At 40.8% G+C, this 21,015-nt stretch overlaps 1 protein-coding gene across 1 annotated transcript in view; it reads left to right on the forward strand.

Annotated features, from left to right (window-relative positions):
• The window catches only part of BRIP1 (BRCA1 interacting helicase 1), a 150,232-nt gene that overhangs the window by 49,503 nt on the left and 79,714 nt on the right, over positions 1 to 21,015 (forward strand). The window contains exons 9-14 of the mRNA XM_004591193.2: positions 1,329 to 1,528; positions 4,926 to 5,058; positions 7,567 to 7,721; positions 16,527 to 16,692; positions 16,805 to 16,945; positions 19,332 to 19,493. Of these exons, the coding sequence (XP_004591250.2) occupies positions 1,329 to 1,528; positions 4,926 to 5,058; positions 7,567 to 7,721; positions 16,527 to 16,692; positions 16,805 to 16,945; positions 19,332 to 19,493 (957 nt within the window). The remainder of the gene's footprint in view (positions 1 to 1,328; positions 1,529 to 4,925; positions 5,059 to 7,566; positions 7,722 to 16,526; positions 16,693 to 16,804; positions 16,946 to 19,331; positions 19,494 to 21,015) is intronic.

Consider the following 21,015-nt stretch of genomic DNA (forward strand, 5'->3'; position numbering starts at 1 on the left):
CATTGCTGTCCTCAGAAGGATCGGAAGCTGCGTGATAAACCGTATTCCTGTTGTGGGAGTGATGATGTGCTTTGTTGTATAGATTAATAATACTTCAAGAAGTTCATGGAAAAATGAAGTTGAGAAATAATCGTGGTGGGATGAATTTCTGAGGGGTAGGCAGATATCTTTGTGGTCCACATGACCACGTCTGACATCAGAGTGCCTAGGTGTGAGTCCTGCCTCTGGCTCCTGACCCCAGCTTCCTGTGAGTGCACACCTTGGGAAGCAGCAGTGGTGGATCACGGGACTGGATTCCTGTGGCTGTGTAAGAGACTGGGATTGCCTTCACGGCTTCCATTGTCTGGCCTTTACCTATGCTAGTCTGTATGCACACTGGGAGAATGAACTGGCAGAAGGAACATGTGCACTCCTCTCTCTCTCTCTCTAATAAATAGGTGAATGATTTTTAAAAATTTGGAAACCATATGTAGTTCTTTTTAAAAAATATATTAGTAATGCCCATTTTCTGAATCTTTTGAGGTAGTCTTATGGTTCTGCTAGTATCACATAGCAAATAGGGATGAGAAATTCTCAAAATGAAGGGTTGCAGAACAAATTAAAATGTAATAAATACACACTTACTATTTTGGCTCATTTGAATATTATGTTTTAGATGTTTTATTACATGCTCTTTTTAAAAATTAGGTTGAAATCTTCCTCATGATAGAATTTTATATCCTTCCTTGTAACCAGGAGTACCTTGATTCAAGCTCAGTTGACACATTTTTTCATCGGTAGCTTTGCCAATTATTTTGAGAGTTAAAAATGGCAAATGTAGCAGGGAGTTGGTATTTGCTTGGCTTTAGTGCTTCACAAGTTTTATTGAAGACCTAGAATCAGTTACTAGTAATTGACTTGCAGTTTTATCCTATAGAAGGTGGATTTTTTTTTATTATTATTTATTTTTGTTGCAAAGTCAGATATACAGAAGGGAGGAGAGACAGAGAGAGATATCTTCCATCAGATGGGACCACAATGGCCAGTGCTGTGCCGGTCTGAAGCCAGGAGCCAGGAGCTCTTCCGGGTCTCCCACATGGGAGCAGGGTCCCAAGGCCTTGGGCTGTCCTCTACTGCTTTCCCAGGCCACAAGCAGGGAGCTGGATGGGAAACGGGGCCGCTAGTATTAGAACCAGCACCCATATGGAATCCTCGCGCGTTCAAGGCGAGGATTTCAGCCACTAGGCCACTGCGCCAGGCCTGAGGGTAGATTTTAAAATAAATTATCATGCCTGGTTGTTAGATCTGTTTTGCCAAATGTTTTACAGGAGAATTCTTTTGTCTTATAGATGGATATAAATCTGAAGGAACAGGTTGTCATTTTAGATGAAGCTCACAACATTGAGGACTGTGCTCGGGAATCAGCCAGCTACAGCGTGACGGAAGTTCAGCTTCGGTTTGCTAGAGATGAACTAGATAGTTTGGTCGGCAGTAATATAAGGAAGAAGGACCATGAACCTCTACGAGCTGTTTGCTACAGCCTCATTAAGTAAGAATGTCTGATGGTATATGTATGCTGTTCAAACATGTTTCATTATGCCAGCATTTTTTTAAGATTTATTTTTATTGGAAAGTGAGATATACTTTATATTTAGAGGAGAGACAAAGAGGGAGATTTTCCATCCATTGATTCATTCCCCAAGTGATTACAATGGCTGGAGCTGAGCCAGTCTGAAGCCAGGAGCCTGGAGCTTCTTCTGGGTCTCCCATGGGGATGCAGGGTCCCAAGGCTTTGGGCCATCCTTGACTGCTTTCCCAGGCCACAAGCAGGGACCTGGAGGGGAAGCAGGGCCACTATGATTAGATCTGGTGCCCGTATGGGATCCCTGCATATGCAAGGCAAGGACTTGAGTTGCTAGGCTACTGCACCAGGTCCTATGCCAGCATTTTAAAGTTAAATAAACTGACTGGGTTGTTTTCTTGCCAGTTAAAATTTATAAGACAGAGTAATCTAACCTTTTGTTTTGTTCAAAAAAACAGAATGAACTTAATTGGTTTTTTTAAATTAATAATTGTGAGTCATTTGAAATGCAGACAGCTACATGAAAAACATTCTGAGCTCTGTAAGTTAATTGAGCAATGCCAACGAAAGCCATGAGGCAGCATCTCAGGCTTACTAAAAAGGTGGTGATAAAAAAAAAATAACAAATACTGGGAGCCCTCAGACATTGCTGATGGAACAAAGGACACAGCCACTTTAGAAAGCAGTGGTAATTTTTCTTTTTTTTTAAGTGGACAGTATATTAAATCATTCATAGTTATGCAACTGTCACCACCTTTTACTCAAAGTAATTTTATCTTGTAAAACTAACTCTGTAGTAGCTAATGCTGTAGCTCAACAGGCTAATCCTCCCCCTGCAAGCACCAGCATCCAAAATGGGCACTGGTTCATGTCCCAACTTCTCCACTTCCCAACCAACTCCCTGCTTACTGGCCTGAGAAAGCAGAAGATGACCCAAGGCTTGAGGACCCTGTACCCACATGGGGATCCGGAGGAAGCTCCTGGCTTTGGATCAGCTCAGCTCTGGCCATTGCGGCCATCTGGGGAGTGAGCCAGCAGATGGGAGATTCTTTGTCTTCTCTCAAATAAAATAAATCCTAAAAAGATAAATAAAATAAAGTAAAAACTAACTTGGTTACTCATCCAACAGTAACTTCTCCTTTGCCAACCCCAGGGTCTGACAACTACCAGTCTCTTTCCTGTCTGTATGGTTTGAGTGTTACATATGAGGAATCACAAGTTAATATTTGTGACTGGTTTATTTCCCTCAACATAACATTCTGGAGGTTTATCCATATTGTACCCTGCAGTAGGATTTTGTTCTTTTCTGAGGCTTAATATTACCCTGTGGGCATGTACCACATCCTTGATCTGTGGATGAACGGACACTTGAATTGCTTCAGCTTTTGTGTACTGTGGATAATGCTGTGACTACCAATAAACAAATGTTTTAGACCTTTCCTTTATTTCTTTTGGGTGTATAACCCAGAAATGGAATAGCTGGCTCATATGATAACTTCATTTTTAAATTTTTTGAGAAACCACAATACTGTTATCCATAGTGGTACTACCACTTTATCTTCCTACCCATTGTAATGTCTGCTTTCTTTAACTGATACTTTTTCCTGTGTTTCGAGCCGGTAACCATCCCAGTTGGAGTAAGACCTCACTGTAGTTTCATGTGCTTGTTGGCCAATTTTATGTCTGGAGAAATGTCTTTGCCCATATTTGAAATGAGTTTTTTATTGTTGTTTTTAGGAGTTCTGTGTATATTGCAGATTGTAGTTTTGTATATATTGCAGATTATTATCCCTCATCAGATATATCATTTGCATGTATTTTCTGTGAATAGCTTTTATATTATGCTGGCATCAAACTTTGATTCATAAATAGTTTTTAAAATTTTTCATCAAGTACAAGAAAATTGTGAATCCTCTAAATTTGGGAGAATAATGGCAGAAGTCTGGAGATGAAAGGAGGGAGTCCTCCTTTCTGCCGTCATCCTCCCCTCTTGCCCTGTGTCTTACCTACTTAAGAGAACAGTATCTACCAGTTCCTGTAATCTAAAATTAAATAATATCCTGATTACTATCTCGCTTGGTCCAATTCTCAGAAAGTCTTACCAGGTGCCATCTCAAACTTGTTTCAGATCCATTTCTTTAACTCTTTGTCATTGTCAAACCATCTCTCAGCTGGAGGATTATAATAACCTCCGAACAGATGTTTGCTTTCTTCCCTGTAATCTGTTCTGGTTTTGAAGCTGGGGTTATCTCATAAACAATTCAAATAGCTGGTCTCTTTGCTTCTTAAAACCTCGTTGTACTTTTTTTTTTTTTTAAGATTTATTTATTTTTATTGGAAAGATAGATTTCCAGAGAGAAGAAGAGAGGAAAAAAGTCTTTCATCTGCTGGTTCACCCCCACAAGTGGCCACAACGGCCAGAACTGAGCCAGTCTGCAGCCAGGAGCCAAGAGTGTCTTCTGGGTCTTTAATATAGGTGCAGTGTCCCAAGGCTTTGGGCCATTCTCGACTGCTTTCCCAGGCAACAAGCAGGGAGCTGGAAGGGAAGTGGAGCAGCTGAGACATGAACAGGCACCCACATGGGAACCTGGCACATGCAAAGAGGACTGAGCCACTAAGCTATCGCACTGGGCCTTCTCATTGTACTTTGAATGCAATCCAAATGTATTTTTCTGGCTTAAGATGATCTGATTCCTTACTCTTCTCACATTGTTTAAACCATTTATTTTTGTCCATTGTGTGGTAACCATGTTGGTCTTTCAGATCCTCAAAATAGCAATTTTTGTTAACTTCTTCAGGATCTTTACACTAATTCGTTTTTCTGCTTTTTTCACCCTGGATAGTTTTTACATTTAGCTAAATTTGTATCATCTCAGAAAAATCACTGTTGAAAATCCTGTCAAAGTAAGCATCCAGCTTATTTTAGCATAACTTACTTTCATTTGATATTACTACTGATATTTTCTTGCTTATGTATTTGCTTGTATACTTCTGTCTTAGTAACATAAATTGAGAGGAAGGATCTTTGTTCGCCCTTTGTTATTTCTACTATTTAGCTGTCTGAGCCTTCAGACACTTTGTTCAGACTGGTGTGTATATATTTTATATTTTTTCAATTAATTTGAAAATTATGAATTTTTTATATATTTTCTCCATTTTTTTGTTTGACATTTTTGTTAATAAGCAATACTCTAGTTTCTTTACTAGCTCACTTTGCATTTCCTTTAAAGTATATGAGGAATAAGTACCAAAGACATATTCCCAGTGGGAGAGATGATGCTTAGAACAATGTGAGATACAAATGTCTTGTTTGAAATTGTGCGTGTAAGGGAGATACTGATTGACAGAATTGTCTTTATTCCAGTTGGTTAGAGGCAAACACTGAACATCTTGTAGAAAGAGATTATGAATCTTCCTGTAAAATATGGAGTGGAAATGAAATGCTCTTAAATTTTCATAAGATGGGCATCACCACTGCTACTTTTCCCATTTTACAGGTAAGATTTCTTTTTCCTGTAAAATTTACATAGTGGATTAGAAGTGACTTCATGAAGACAGCAATTTTTGCATAGAGGGGTAAGTGTAGACACTTAGATCCCATCTTCGCGGGTCAGGGGTCAGGTCCTGCATCTGTTCTGATTCAGCTTTAGGTAATGGCCCAAGTACTTGGATTCTTGTCATTCAAGTGGCAGACCCAGGTAAAGATTCTGGCTCCAGGCACTGGTTATTTGGGGAGTGAGCTGGAGCAAGCTGTCTTCCTCTTCTTGGTTTCCCTTCACACTTGTGCCATTCTACCTTTCAAACAACTTAATTAACTCTTAAAAAGAAATGACTGAATAGAAAACAAATCAAGAGTAAATTCATTGGCTAATATAAAATTTTTAACTCTAGGAATTTATTATCTTTCATTAAATTTTATAAGCTTTTAAGTGATGGCATGGATAATTATCAGTTAAAAAAGCTTTATTGGAAAGAAATAAACTAAGATTTAATTTTTTGAAGCTGAGTGTGAAGTCAATATTTTTAGGTTATAAATTATTATTGTTCATTCATTTTAACTTAGAGATTATAAACCTGGGGTTCATGGACAGAAAACTATGAGTCTAATGAATGGCACATAACATTTTACAAGTATGCACTTGCATGTGTGTTTTTTTTGATAAAAGGTAGTTTTCTACATATTCTCAACTTTCTAATTAATACACATTTTAAAGAGATTTTTAAGTTGTGAGGAAAATTTAGCAGTAATTATAATTTACTTGAATATGTTCTTGCAAAATGCCCACTCCATGCCAGGCATGGCTGTTTGTCCTATTACTGAATCTTGCAGGAGTGTAGTACATTTCTTCTAATGGATAAATCAGTAATGACGCATTTTGTTAATTTAAGTCCATAGTTGAACTTAGGGTTTACTTTTTTGTGTGATACAGTTTACCCAGGTTACCGCATAATCCATTGCATTATGCGCAATGTATTCACATTCCTAAATATCTTCTGTGTTGTGCCTTTGTATCCCTTTGTGACATCAAACCTCCCCACCCTTCCACCAAATCCCTGGTAACTGTTGTTTGCTAACTTGACATTTTTTGCCTTTTTTGGGATGCCATATAGTTGAAATTGTACATTATAAATAGGTTTTTCAGATTGATTTATTGAACTTAGTGATATGCATTAATGTAATACTGTGTCTTTGCAGTTTGCAACTCATTTCTTTTACTGCTGTCTGTATCACTCTGCTGAAGGACATAATGGATGATTTATGATGTACAATTTTTGGCAGTTAGGAATAAAGCTACTGTAAATACTTTTATTCATGTTTTTGTGTGGGCAACTTTTCTGCTTATTCAAGTTAGTCTTTAGGAACACAGTACCTGGGTAAGACTAGTTAGCTTTGCAAGAAACTACCAAATTATCTTTCAAGGTATCTATAGTATTTTATACTCTCACCAGCAACGAATGAGTTTTTGTTGCTCTGCATGCATCTTTGCAAGCACTTGATACTATTGGTGCTTTGAATTCTAGTCATTCCTAATGGGTGTATATTATAGTTATTTACCCCATTGCTTTGATTTGCACTTCCTTAATTTACCTATCTTATTCAATGCTATTTCCCCATCTTGTTTTCATTGTGCACATTGTAGTGACACACAGAGTTGCTGCCAATATCCTTGGTTGATTCAGTATTGAGTTGTCTCTTTCACATTGTGAGGAAGCATTCTTTACTGTTTTGTCCTCATTTTATATCCACGTCTATGTTTTGCCCCTATTAAAGTATAAGGTTAAAAATTAATGTACTAGTTAGCATACATTTTATTATTTAATGTGTGTTGCTTCCTTGAGTCATTTTTATTATACTTTTTATATCATTATTCTCAGCATCAGAATACCTTTCTGGAAGTAAATCAGGTGTTAACAGCAGTATTGCAGTTCTTATAAACGTCTTGGAGAAAATTGTTATATATATAACTATATATATGTGTGTACATATATATTTATTTAAATTTTATTTTTATTATAAAGCAATTAACAGAGGGAAGAAGAGAGAAAAATCTTCCATCTGCTGGTTCACTCCCCAAATGGCCACAATGGCTGGAGCTGAGTCCAGCTGAAGCCAGGAGCTAGGTTTTCCACACAGATGCAGGGTTCCAAGGCTTTGGTCCATTTTCCCCTACTTTCCCAGGCCACAAGCAGGGAGTGTGACAGGAGGAGGAGCAGCTGGAACATCAACCAGCGCCCCTGTGGGATTTTGGTGCTTGCATGTGGAAGATTTACCTGTTGAGCTATTGGGCTGATTCATATATTTCTAATTTATTGTATTTTCTTTCCGTGATTGCCTGAAGCAGTAATGAACCTTCTAACTTAAAATGAGTATATTATTAATGTTGTGCATTAATAATGTTCATTTACAATCTGAATGCAAATACCTTTGGGATTTCATTAAGATTTTAAGAAATTGCTTCTTCTCATAACCTGCCCTCCCAAACTTAATGTGGTAATTTTTTCAGAGTCATCTTTCTACGGTTCTTCAAAAAGAGGAAAAAATCTCACAAATTCATGGAAAGGAAGAGACAGTAGAAGTACCTATTATTAGTGCTTCAACTCAAATTATGCTCAAAGGACTTTTTATGGTGCTTGACTACCTTTTTCGTCAAAATAGCAGGTAAGATATGTGTATTTTTTCTTTTAGAAATATCAGCCTAATTGGCTGTCAGTATTTTTCATGATACACTAACTTTGTGTATATAAATAGGTATAGGAGAATCATAAACAACTATTATGTGTTTTAAAAATATTTGAGAAATAGATATAATTCCACAGTTAGAGAGTGAGCTATCACACACTGATTTACTCCCAAAATGCCCAAAACAATCCCAGGGTGGAAGAAGAAAGCTGGAACCTTAATTCAAGTCTCCCATGTTCGGGATGGGAACTGAATTGCTTGAGCCAACAATGCTGCCTCCCAGGGTACGCACTGGTAGAAGGCTGGAATCAGGAAACCAGAGCTGGAATTGAGCCTTTGTACTTGGATGTGGGACTTCTACATTCTAACTGGTAACTACTTGGTCTGAAGCTTGTGCTGTAAGATTATGAAGTATTTGTTCTTATTGGCATAGACTCAGATGAGTTGAAACTAATAATTTTTCTTAACCAAAAATAAATAATTCATACCTAAATTGGCGGTCCTCCACTATGAAATGTAAACATTTAGTTTAACCTTTAAACATAATTTAAGAGCCTGGTGCAGTAGCATAGTAGCTTAAATCCTTGCCTTGCATGCACCAGGGTCCAATAAAAAATGAAACTTCAAAAAAAATTGTCATAGTTTTAAGGTATGTGTCAACCAGTGCTAAGAAGTATTTCCTATATTGCATGAACTCTCTATTTAATGAGTTATAAAGAATCAAAAGCAGTCAAATGCTCCTACCCTATTCCTTAAATGTCACCTGAACCCAGCATTTTTTGTAACTGCATATGTATGTGGGTGGATGGGTAGTAAAATATAACTAAGAAAAATTAAAAATCTTAACCATTATTTTTAATTTTTAAGATGTATTTATTTTATTGAAAAGTCAGATTTACAGATAGAAGAAGAGACAAAGAGAAAGATCTTTTGTCTGCTGTTTTACCCCCCAAGTGGCCACAATAACCAGAGCTGAGCTGATCCAAAGCCAGAAGCTTCTTCCGGTTCTCCCACATGTGTGCAAGGTCCCAAGGCTTTGGGCCGTCTTCTACTGCTTTCTGAGACCACAACCAGCAAACAACTGGGACACAACACCGTGCTCATATGGGATCCCAGCGCATGCAAGGAGAGGACTTTAGCCAGTAGGGTACTGCACTAGGTCCTTAACCACTATTTTTAAAAATTTATTTTTGTTAGGATGGCAGGCTTACAGAAAAGGAGGAATGGAGAAGCAGTTCTTCCATCGACTGGTTCTGTCCCCAAGTAGCTGCAATAGCCAGAACTGAGCCAGTCTGGAGCCTAGTACCTCTTCCATGTCTCCCATGTGGGTGCAGCGTCCCTAAATTTTGGGCCATCCTTTACTTCTTTTCCAGGTGACAAGCTGGGAGCTGGATGGAAACTAGAGCAGCCAGGACACAATCTGGCACCTATATGGGATTCTGGCGCTAGTAAGAGGAGGATTAGCCAAGTGAGCGAACACATCAGGCCCCATCTTAACCATTTTAAACTACACAATTCAGTGCCATTAAGCATATTTATAAAAGACTGGCAGGTCCCGGCACTGTGGCTGAACAGGTGAAGCTGCTGCCTTTGTTGTTAACATCCTGTGTGGCTGCCGTTGGAGTCTCTGCTCCACTTCCGATCCAGCCTCCTGGTGGTGTGCCTGGGAGGGCTTTGGGTGATGGTCCGAGTCTTTGGGCCCCTGCACCCTCCTGGGGGATAACGATGGTGGTGTGGGAGGCTCCTGGTTCCTGATTCCTGTCTCTGGGCCAGCCCATCTCTGACCCTTGCAGCCATTTGTGGTGGTGGTTAGGAGCTGGAAGGCCCCTCTTTCTTTGCTTCTGTCTTCCAAATAATTAACTAAAACCCTAAAAGAAGACAGTTTTTAAAAAAGATTCTGTAGTCATTACACTGTCTTTTTCATTTTATTATTAAAAATAGGATTTCCATATTGCCATGCAATAATAACTTTCTAGACTCCTTATAACTTTTATTTTCATCTTACAAATTTCCTCATTTTAGGTATTTTAAGTAAAAGCAATTATACAGTATTTGTCCTGTTGTATCTGTATCTGACATTTCACTTCACGTAGAATAGTGTTTTTGGAGTTCACCCATAGGATAGTGTGTGTTATATATATATATATATATATATATATATATATATATATATATATATATCAGAGTTTAATTTCTTTTTAGTGGTTCAATAATACTTTATTGTGTATGCCATATATTGTTTGTTCATTCATACCTTGATGAACGTTTTGCCTGTTTCCACATTTTGTATATTGAAAATGTTACCATGAATACATAGGTACCTATTAGATTCTTTCAAATTCTTCTCAGTGTGTGTGTAATTGAAGTCAAATTGGTAGGTCATGTAGTAATAGTACGCTTTTTCAAGAACTGCTGCTGTTCTCCACAGTGACTGTACTATTTTATACTTCCATTAGCAATGCATGAGGGCTAGAATTTCTCCATGTCTTTGCCAAAACCTGTTTAGTATCTTTTTTATATGAAAGTCACCCCAAATATGATATGAGATTTCTCCTTTGTTTTTTGCTAAGAGTTCTACACTTTTTGTTTGAGTTTTTGTTGTAGAGTTGTACAAATTACAAATTCTGGATATGAACCGTACATACAGGCTGTACAAATGTTTTTCTCACATTCCTAAGGTTGTTTTTTTTTCATAATGTACTATGTTGCAGAGAAATTTTTAAATCTTGCTTTCATCAATTTTATTCATTTTTCCTTACACTGCCTGTATTTCTAAGTGTCATAGCCAAGAAATCATAACCAAAAATGATGTCGTAAAACTTTCCCTTTTATTTTCTTCTACTAGTATTATTGTTTTTAGCATCTTGGTATTTTTGTAAAATTTTGTTTATAATTGTTGAGTTTCTGAATTGAAATTTGATGCACAATCTTTCTAGGGATAAAATGAACAGTGGAGTAGTATAGTAAGGACATAGTAAAGAATTACAATGTCTTATTTTGCTAACATTGGCATTTTTAGATTCTCATTGGAAGAGGTTGTGAATTGGATAGTGTTACTTTATACCTTCTAGTTCAGTACACTCATTAAAAGTAGATGAAGAAGAATAGCTGTTTGGCCCAAAGATTAGGTGGAGATTTTGAAGGAATTCCTGACTCCTGGCATTAGGCTGGCCCAGGTTTGGCCTTTGAAGAGCTGTCTTTCTTTCTCTCTGCCTTTTAGATGAATTAATATTTTCTTAAAAGTAGATACATTTTATTGTTTTTAAGACTTGTTTTAATTTGAAAAGCAGATTTGCAGAGAAACAGATCTCCCATCCACTGGTTCACTCCCAAATGGCTGCAGTAGTTAAAGCTGAGCTGATCTGAAGAGCAGAGCCAGAATCTCTTCTAAGCCTCCCACATGGGTGCAGGGTCCCAAGGCTTTGGGCTGTCCTCCTCTGCTTTCCCAGGCCACAGGCAAGGAGCTGGATAGGAACTGGAGCAACTGACACAAATTGGTGCCATTGTAGGTTGCTGGTGCCTGAAGGTGGAGGATTAATTCACCGAGCCTCTGCGCCAACCCCCAGCTAGACATATATTTTATTTTTTATACTAAATTTATTTTTGGATGATGTATACACAGGTAAAAAGGATACATGCCCACATGGACCAGAGTGAGAAGGGTCAAGGAATGGGGAAAGTAAATGACAGAATTGCTTCTAATATTTTTTTTTCTTCCTGTATCTGGGGGAAGGGGGAAGAAAAGGGGAAAGGCCCACTGCCAACAGCCCAGTTGCATCAATACCCAGGGATCAGGGACAGGCACTTGATGTCATCCTAGGGTCCCTGATGTTGACCGTATTTTGAAGGTACTGCTTAAGTGGTTTCGATAGTCTGAGATGCGGTTGATTTCATTGCTCCAAGGATAAGGAAATCCTTCCAAGGTTCATTGGCTGACATAGTCCACCTTATAGTCTCCTCTTGCCCAGATATTTGCTGTCAAAGCTTGTCTGGAAGAGTTGTCCAATTTGTTCTGTCCTCCATCCTCTGCCATGGTACTAAATGTTCTGTGCAGGCTTCAGTGAACTATCATGTCCCCCATGTGCATCTGGGCTTTCTGTCCATTGCCAAGGCTTCAGCAACCAAAGAGGCCCAGTTCTGATATCTGCACTCCATGATCAGACCACAGGCATTTTCCCCATGGTTGGAACCCACAACTTCTGTGTGTGCCAGCCAGTGTGGGGTCCAGCTCAGTCTGTCACCCATATCAGCCTACACACACACTGGTGGTTGCAGTTGCCTAGTCAGTTCTGTCCCTAGCCTCATCTCTTACGCAAACCAGTGGATTTTGCAGTTGAGCCTAACCCTACCCATTGTACACTTGGCCCTCAGGCACACCAGCAGAAACTGCAACCTAGTTGGCGTGACTCCCAATAAGCCCCATGAGGTCCGCTCCAACCTTGGCTCCTGTAAATGCCAGTACGTGCTGCAGTCTGGTCCGTCTGTCCTGCATCCCATTCAGCTCTTGCACAGCTCAGTGGGTGCTCAGCCTGGCTCAGCCCAACTGAGCTCATTATCCAGCCCACACTCATACCAGTGGGTGCTACCACTTATCCAGCCAGACCTGCCCCAACTCCTGGTTCTCATGCTCATCAGTGGGAGGTACAGCCTGTCAGAGGGCTGCCCACAGAGCTTTCATACTAGGCCCAATCCTAGTCACGAATCTTGTACTTTCCCTGTGGTTATGCTGTTTCTCCTAACAGGACTCACCCCCCCTCCCCCAGTCCTGTCAGTTGGCAGCTGATGCAGCAGCAGAGCCTGACCAGCTTGCACATAACTCTGGATCATGTATGCACCAGCAAATATGGTTGCTTAGCCCAGCTTGGCTGTCTACCTAAACCAACTCACATGCAGGGCAGTAGGTTTTATAACCCTGCCCAGCCTGGTCTGCCACAACTCCCACCTGTCACACTTACCAGCGGGGCAGTGGATCAGGAAGGGAATCCCTGCAGCCCTCTAGTTGGCTAGCCCTGCCCCCCCCCCACCCCTGTGGTCTCACTTGTGCTAGTGGATGCTGCGGCCCAGTCTGGCATGGTTTGCTTCATCTTGGCATTCACTAGTAGGTGCTGTATCCTGACTTGACCTGGCCTGCCCCCATTCTAGCCATTGCTGGTGGGAGCTACAGTCTAGCCCAGCTCTGGCCAGTCCCCAGTCTTTGTCCTCATGTCAACTGGCTTGTGTTATGGCCCAACCTGGCCTGTCCCACACCCTGTCCTGGTTCTCACATCTGCCATTGGGTGCTATGAACTGGCTCAACTCTGCCCATCCCCAGATCTGACCCACATATATGCCAGTGGGTACTGTAACCTAACCTGGTCTGGGCTGCTCCCTGCCTTGGTTCCTGTGCTCGCCAGGAGGGACTGCATTCTGACCGAGTTCCTCAAGCTGCTTCATTAGGCCCCCTCCCAGTGGCAGATCTCGCAGACACTGGTGGGTTCGTGGCCCAATCTGACTTGATCCACCTGTGTCCTGGCATTAACTTCAGGTCCAGCAGCCATGACCAACCAGCCCAAACCCGTTCTAGCTCTGTTTAGGTCCTACAGCCCAGCCTCTCCTGGCTTACCCCTACAACTGGCTCATGTGATTCAGCGGATCATGTACTTCCCATCCACTCCCCTGCTTATGGCCTGGGAAAGCAGTAGAGAATGGCCCAAAGTCTTGGGACCCTGCATCCACTTGGAAGGCCTGGAAGATGCTCTTGGCTCTTCTGGCTTTGGATCTGCTTGGCTCTGGCAGTTGCAACCTTTTGGGAATAGAACAGGCAGATGTTTCTCCCCCTCTGTGTAAATCTGCCTTTGTAACAAAAATAATCCTTAAAAAATTTGTTTTGGGGGAGACTGGCCATGTGGCACAGTGGATTAAGCTACTGGCTGCAATATTGGCATCTCATGTAAGTTTTGTCAAGTCCCAACTGTTCCACTTCTCATCCAGCTCCCTGCTAATATACCTGGCAAAGTGCATAAGCTCCTGCCCCTCCTATGAGAGACCTGGAGGCAGCTGCTGGCCTCAGCCTGGCCCAGCACAGTCAATGCGGCCAGTTGAGGAGTGGGTCAGGAGAGGAATGATCTCTGTTTGTCCTTCTCTCCCTGCCTCTAAGTCTCTTTCTGAATAAACAGCCAAAACACAGTTTTCTCTCTGTTTTTTTTTAGGGGGGTGGGATATGTTTATATATTTATTTAAGGGGTATAGTGATAGAGAAGGAGAAAGGAGGAGGACGGGATGGAGGCAGTGAGGGAGATTGAGATTGAGACACCTTCCATCTGCTGATTAAGTCCCCAGGTGCTTGCCACAGTCAAATTTAGATCCGGCCAAGCCAGGACACAGAAGTGGCTCCTGTGATACAACACTGGCCCCCAAATTTTCTAACCTACCTGTTTTGTAAGATAATAAAGTGTAACTCCTGTCTCAGTTTCTCTAAACACAGTACTATTGTTTTGTAGTTAATAATGTAGTATAGAGTGCAAAAGGACTTGAAATTAACAGTTCTGGGCATTTATATATGTGTGTGTATATATAATAGATAATTTACATTTATAAATGCCTGTATATATTTTTTTAAATTATGTATTTTATTGGAAAGTCAAATCTACAGAGAGAAGGAAAGACAGATCTTCTGTCTGCTGGGTCACTCTCCAAGTAGCCACAATGGCCAGAGATGAGCTGATCCAAATCCAGGAGCTTCTTCTGGTTCTCCCATGTGGGTGCAGGGTCCCAAGGCTTTGGGTCATGCTCTGCTGCTTTTTCCAGGCCACAAGCAGGGAGCTGGAAGGGAACTGGAGCAGCTGGGATATAAACTGGCACCGACGTAGGATCCTGGCACATGTAAAGCGAGGATTTTTAGCTACTAGGCTACCGTGCTGGGGCCCCATGTATGTACTTTTTTTTTTTTAAAGATTTATTCATTTTTATTACAACGTCAGATATACAGAGAGGAGGAGAGACAGAGAGGAAGATCTTCCGTCTGATGATTCACTCCCCAAGTAACTGCAACGGCTGGTGCTGAGCCAATCTGAAGCCGGGAACCAGGAACCAGGAACCTCTTCTAGGTCTCCCGCGGGTGCAGGGTCCCAAGGCTTTGGGCCGTTCTCGACTGCCTTCCCAGGCCACAAGCAGGGAGCTGGAAGGGAAGTAGAGCTGTCGGGATTAGAACCGGTGCCCATATGGGATCCCAGCACGTTCAAGGCGAGGACTTTGGTTGCTAGGCCATGCCGCCGGGCCCCCATGTATGTACTTTCAAGATTGTCTATAAGAACGACAGTTCGGGGACCTGGTACAATTTCTTAGGGGTGAAATCCTCACCTTTCACACCCAAATGGGCACTGGTTTGTGTTCTGATTGCTCCACTCCTATCCAGCTCGGCGGCATGGCCTAGCCACCAAAGTCCTCGCCTTGAACGTGCTGGGATCCCATATGGGCGCTGGTTCTAATCCCGACAGCTCTACTTCCCTTCCAGCTCCCTGCTTGTGGCCTGGGAAAGCAGTGGAGGATACAGAAAGCATTGGGAGACACCTTGCACCTGCGTGGGAGACAAGAGGAAGCTCTTGACTCAGTGGCTTTGGATTGGCTCAGCTCTGGCGATTGCGGCCACTTGGAGAGTGAACCAGTGGATGGAAGATCTTTCTCTCTGTGCCTCCATCTCACTGTCAATCAGTCTTTCCAATATAAATAAAATAGAGTGATAGTGTGACAAGTTGGACAAGTTTCCTATCTCCTTGTTCACTGTGTAAATGTTGACAATAGCCAGGGCGTGGCCATACCAAAGTTAGGAGTCCAGAACTGTCCTTGACTACCACGTGGGTGGCAAGGGTCCAATGCTTGTTCCATCATCTATCTCCCAAGATAGAGAAGCAGGAGACCTAATTGAGACTATCCAAGCAAGGACTCAAGGGAGATACTTGGATTTTTTTTGTTGTTGTTGTTATTAAATTTTTTTATTGTATTTTTGTTGACAATATTTACATAGTTAATTACGGTAAAAAAAAAAAAGGTTCAGGGAGTATAGGGAAGTGGGTAATAGTATTATGTCCATATTGTTTCCATCATGTATCTGAGGTGATACTTGGATTTGTTGTGTGGCATCTCATTACCTGCCCCAAGGCCTCGATTTAAATTCTGGTTCTCCCATGATTTATATATTTTATTTAAAAAAAATTGAATGGTAGAGAGCAGAAAAGTGATGTGTAATGATTCCTAATGTTTCTTGTAAGAATTGGTAGATTCTGGGCCTGGCGGCGTGGCCTAGCGGCTAAAGTCCCTGCCTTGAATGCCCCGGGATCCCATATGGGCGCCGGTTCTAATCCCGGCAGCTCCACTTCCCATCCAGCTCCCTGCTTGTGGCCTGGGATAGCAGTCGAGGACGGCCCAATGCTTGGGACCCTGCACCCACGTGGGAGACCTGGAGGAGGTTCCTGGTTCCCGGCTTCGGATTGGCGCGCACCGGCCGTTGTGGCTCACTTGGGGAGTGAATCATCGGACGGAAGATCTTCCTCTCTGTCTCTCCTCCTCTCTGTATATCTGACTTTGTAATAAAGTGAATAAATCTTTAAAAAAAAAAGTTGGTAGATTCTGTGATTCAGTGGCTTATTTTATGTCAGAATTACTGAATTAGTTGGGGGAGAGTTACTACCTTTGAGTGGGAAGATGTCAACATTCTCAGTTGAGCTTATTTAATGTAACTAGTTTTGATGTTGTATATAACTGACAAATTTAACCAAGTTTTACTATTAGCATTTTCTTTGCATTTAGATTTGCAGATGACTATAAAATTGCTCTTCAACAGACTTATTCCTGGATAAATCAGACTGATATTTCAGAAAAAAATGGCATCTTGGCTCTACCAAAAAATAAGAAACGTTCACGACAGAAAACTGCAGTCCATGTGCTAAACTTCTGGTGCTTAAATCCAGCTGTGGTAAGCCTGTCATGTTCTAAATGACATCTTTTTTTCCTCATGACCAGCAGTTAAGTGAACATGCCTGACTCTTACAGATGATTTAGTTTATCTGATTTTGTTTTCCTCTTAGGCCTTTTCAGATATTAATGGCCAAGTTAGAACAATTGTTTTGTCATCTGGCACATTATCACCAATGAAATCTTTCTCATCAGAGCTTGGCGTTACCTTTACTATCCAACTGGAGGCCAATCATGTCATTAATAACTCACAGGTTAGTTACTGTTGTTTATGAAGACCCTTAGTTTTTCTACCTCACTGTAAAGCAGTATAAACAAAAACATCTGAAGTGCCAGTGAACAAACACTGAAAAGATAATTGACATTTCAGTTCTGGTTTTGTTTATTTATACTGACAAAGTAGAGAGAATATTTCTTCAATTCACATTGGTTACAGAAACTGTATTGCAAGGTTTTCATTTAAGTTTTTGAAAAGAATGATTGCTTTACTATGTTTTCTAGACTTGCATGAAAGAGAAAAAAGCAGAGAGATGTTTCCGTTCTCAGATTCTCTGAGCCAATTTGAAGGCAGGAGTCAGGAACTCCAGCCCTGTTTCACATGTGGGTGATAGGAACTCACACACTTGACTCATCATTCACTGCTTCTCAGGCATGTTATCAAAGAGTTGGATCGGAAGCAGAGCAACTAGGACTCAAACCAGCAGTCTTACACGGAATGTGGACATCCCAAGTGCCAACTTCATCTGGGCAAATGCACCTCTACACATACACTTAAAAAAAGATTTGAAAGGTAGAGCGACACAAAGATACCTTCTTTCCACCGATTCACTCCCCAGATGGCTGCAACAGTTCAAAGCCAGGAGCCAAGAACTCTATCCTGGTCTCCCAGCTGGGTGCAGTGGTCTAAGTACTGTTACTTTCCTCCACTGCATTCTCAGGAACATCACTAGGAAACTAAATTAAAAGCTGAGCAGCTGGAACTCAGATTGACACCCCAGTGTGGGGTACATTTTGCAGCTGGTGGGTTAACCAGCTTGCCACGCACTGGCCCCAGTAGCTGACGTTTGTGTAGAATTCACATCTCTAGTTCCTTTAGAGTCTGGATTTGTTGAACTATTCACTCATTAGACAAGAACACTATGTAAGTGACATTGATAATTCCCTTTGTATCACAATGTTTATCTCAAAGAATAGCTTCTGTCATCATTGAGCCCTGCCTATGTCATCATGTAGACCCTTGCCCCTCAATGTTTTGTAACCTTATTTGATTACTGCTATACTGATATGACATACTCATTTCATTTGTTTACTTTTTCATAAAAATTGTATGGTTAATTTTGCCAATTTGTAGAAGAAATAAAGTTAAATTTGAGAAGCTGGTTCCATGGTTTATCAGGAGTACCTGGGTGCCAGTTTGTGACCTGGCTGCTCTACTTATGATTCAGCTCTCTGCTAATGTGCCTAGGAAAGTAGTGGAGGATGATCCAAATCCTTGGGCCTCTGTACTCTGGAAGAAGCTCCTGGCTCCTGGCTTTGGATTGGCTCAGCTCTGGCTGCAGTGGCTTTTTTGGCAGTAAACTAGTAGATAACAGAGACAGCTCTTTTTCTTTGTGGCTCTGCTTTTCAAATATAAAAATATATTTAAAAAAAGAAAAGAAGGTAGTATGCATCTTCTTGAACTTAAAGACAAATAGACCTTTTTGCTTTCTTTTTTTAGATTTAAAAAAAATTTAGATTTTTTTTTTTTTTAAAGATTTAGTTATTTTTATGGGAAAGGCAGATTTACAGAGAGGGGACATAGAAAGATCTTCCATTCAGTGGTTCACTCCCCAAGTGGCCACAATGGCTAGAGCTGAGCTGATCTAAAGCCAGCAGCCAGGTGCTTTTTCCATGTCTCTCACGCAGGTGCAGGGCTCAAGGTTTTGGGCTGTCCTCTATTGCTTTGCCAGGCCACAAGCAGGAAGCTGGATCAGATATGAACTGGTTCCCGTATGGGATCCTGGCAACATGGCACATGCAATGTGAGGATTTAGCCAATAGGCTATTGCACAGACCTTTTTGTTTTCAAGGAAATTTATTTTAAGAAAACTCAGTTATTTGTCTAAAGACCTAGATGACTTTTTTGTTCCTCCGTAAGGATTTATTTATTTATTTATTTATTTATTTTTGTTGGGAAGGCAGAGTTACAAAGAAGGAAAAACAGATCTTCCATCTGCTGGTTCACTCCCCAAGCGGCTGCAACGAGTGCAGCTGGGTCAATCCAAAGCTGTGACCATGAGCTGCTTCTGGGTCTCCCATGTGAGTGCAGGGGCTCAAGGCCTTGAGCTATCTTGTGCTGCCTTCCCAGTCCATAAATACGGAACTAGATTGGAAGTAGAGCATCCAGCACTCCAGCTATCATCCATGTGGGTTACCAGTACGACAGACCAAGGCTTCAGCCTGCTGTGCTACTGTGCTGGATATTGCAAGTAAAACTTCTTTAATGAATTAAAGATATTAGAGAAAACACCAGCAATTTAAAACTAAATTCCCACTGATTTTGTTGTTTCACATGCTTTTTACATTCTTAGTAAATAAAAAGCAAAACATTAGTTTTCCTAGTTTAGGTATAATATTGACATTAATTTAATCCTATTCCAGGTTTGGGTTGGCACTGTTGGCTCAGGCCCCAATGGCCGGAATCTCTGTGCTACCTTCCAGCATACTGAGACGTTTGAGTTCCAGGATGAAGTGGGAGCACTTGTGTTATCTGTGTGCCAGACTGTGAGCCAAGGAATTTTATGTTTTTTGCCATCTTACAAGGTAAAGGAATATTTTTTTTTATCTTTAAAGAATCATGTGGTAGTATTGTTATATGTAGAAGTGAATGTGAATAGATGTATTTAAAATCTTATTTATTTTATTTTTATTTAGTTTAATTTTATTTATTTGCAACTCAGAGTTACAGACCATGGGAGATACAGATCTGCTGTTTTCTGGGGCTGGGGCGGTGCTAAGCCAAGAACTCTATTTGGGTTTCCTGTGTGGGTTGCAGGAACACAAGCACTTAAACCATCTTCTGTTGTTTCACTCAGTACATTAGCACTAAACTGGATCTGAAGTGGAGCAGGTAGGATTTGAACCAGTGACCATATGGAATGCTGGTGTCCCAGGCAGCAACTTAACCTGTTGTGACACAATGCTGGCTCCCAGAGATCATAAGGGATTCCCATGATAAACGTCATAGGTTCAGAAGCAGTAAGGTATAATTACAGTTCCCTGAACAATTTTTTCTATCATTTAAGAAACTGTAATTGTTATATCACTGTTTACTTGCCTGAAATAATAATCATCGGGCTGGCATTGTGATCTACCACCAGTTCATGTGTCCCAGTTGCTGCACTTTCAATCCCATTTCCTGCGAGTGTGCCTTGGAGGGCAGTAGGATATGGCCCGCATGCTTGGGTCCCTGCACCCATGTGAGAGACCCAGAAGAATTTCCTGACTTCCTCTTGGTCCAGGCCTAGTTGTTGGAACCATTTTATGGAAATTCTCTATGTACCTCCCCTCCCCAACCCTTGCTCTGAGTAATTCTGCCTTTCAAATAGATAAGTCTTTTTTTTTTAAAAATGGATGAGTCGTTAAGTAGTGTTAGTAACATAAGACTGTTGATGTGTACTTCATTTTTATTCTAAGATACTAGATGTTTTCCACATTGAAGGAAAGGATGCTTTACTTTCATCAGTTATACTTCTGAGTATTTCAGTAAAGTGAATCTAAGCAAAACTTTCCTTGTCATTATTGTTGAACTTGATGCATCTGACCAGAAATTTGTGGACTTTTTTTTAGAGACACTCTATTTTCATAATCTTTTTTTGCTAAGTCAGAATTAATGTATTTTGGTTTGCCTGATATTTAAAATATTGCTTATAATTGTTTTCTTTTTCTTTTTAAATTTATATAGAATAAGCAGACTTACTGTTTTTCACAATACTGATTTCAAAGCACAGGGGCTCTTCCACTCCCTCTCCACCCACTCCTTCCCAGTTTCTCCTCGTTTTTTCCCCTAAGTTATTACAGTGGCATATTTTTCACTTCATGGTAATAGGCTTAACATTCCAATGTCTAAAGTATCAAGATACAGCAAGTAGAGGAAAAGGGAAGAAAAAAGGGTATTTTACTATTATTCAGGAAAAAAGACAGGCTATCAACAGTAACTGTCTTCCTTATAGAGATTACTTTTTTGTGCTCTCTATAACAGTTGTCTCAGATCAGACAGAATATATGGTATTTCCCCTTTTGGGACTGATATATTTCACTGAGCATAATTGTTTCCAGCTAGATC

The sequence above is a fragment of the Ochotona princeps genome, chromosome 17 (assembly GCF_030435755.1).
Source record: "Ochotona princeps isolate mOchPri1 chromosome 17, mOchPri1.hap1, whole genome shotgun sequence".
Lineage (NCBI taxonomy): Eukaryota > Metazoa > Chordata > Mammalia > Lagomorpha > Ochotonidae > Ochotona > Ochotona princeps.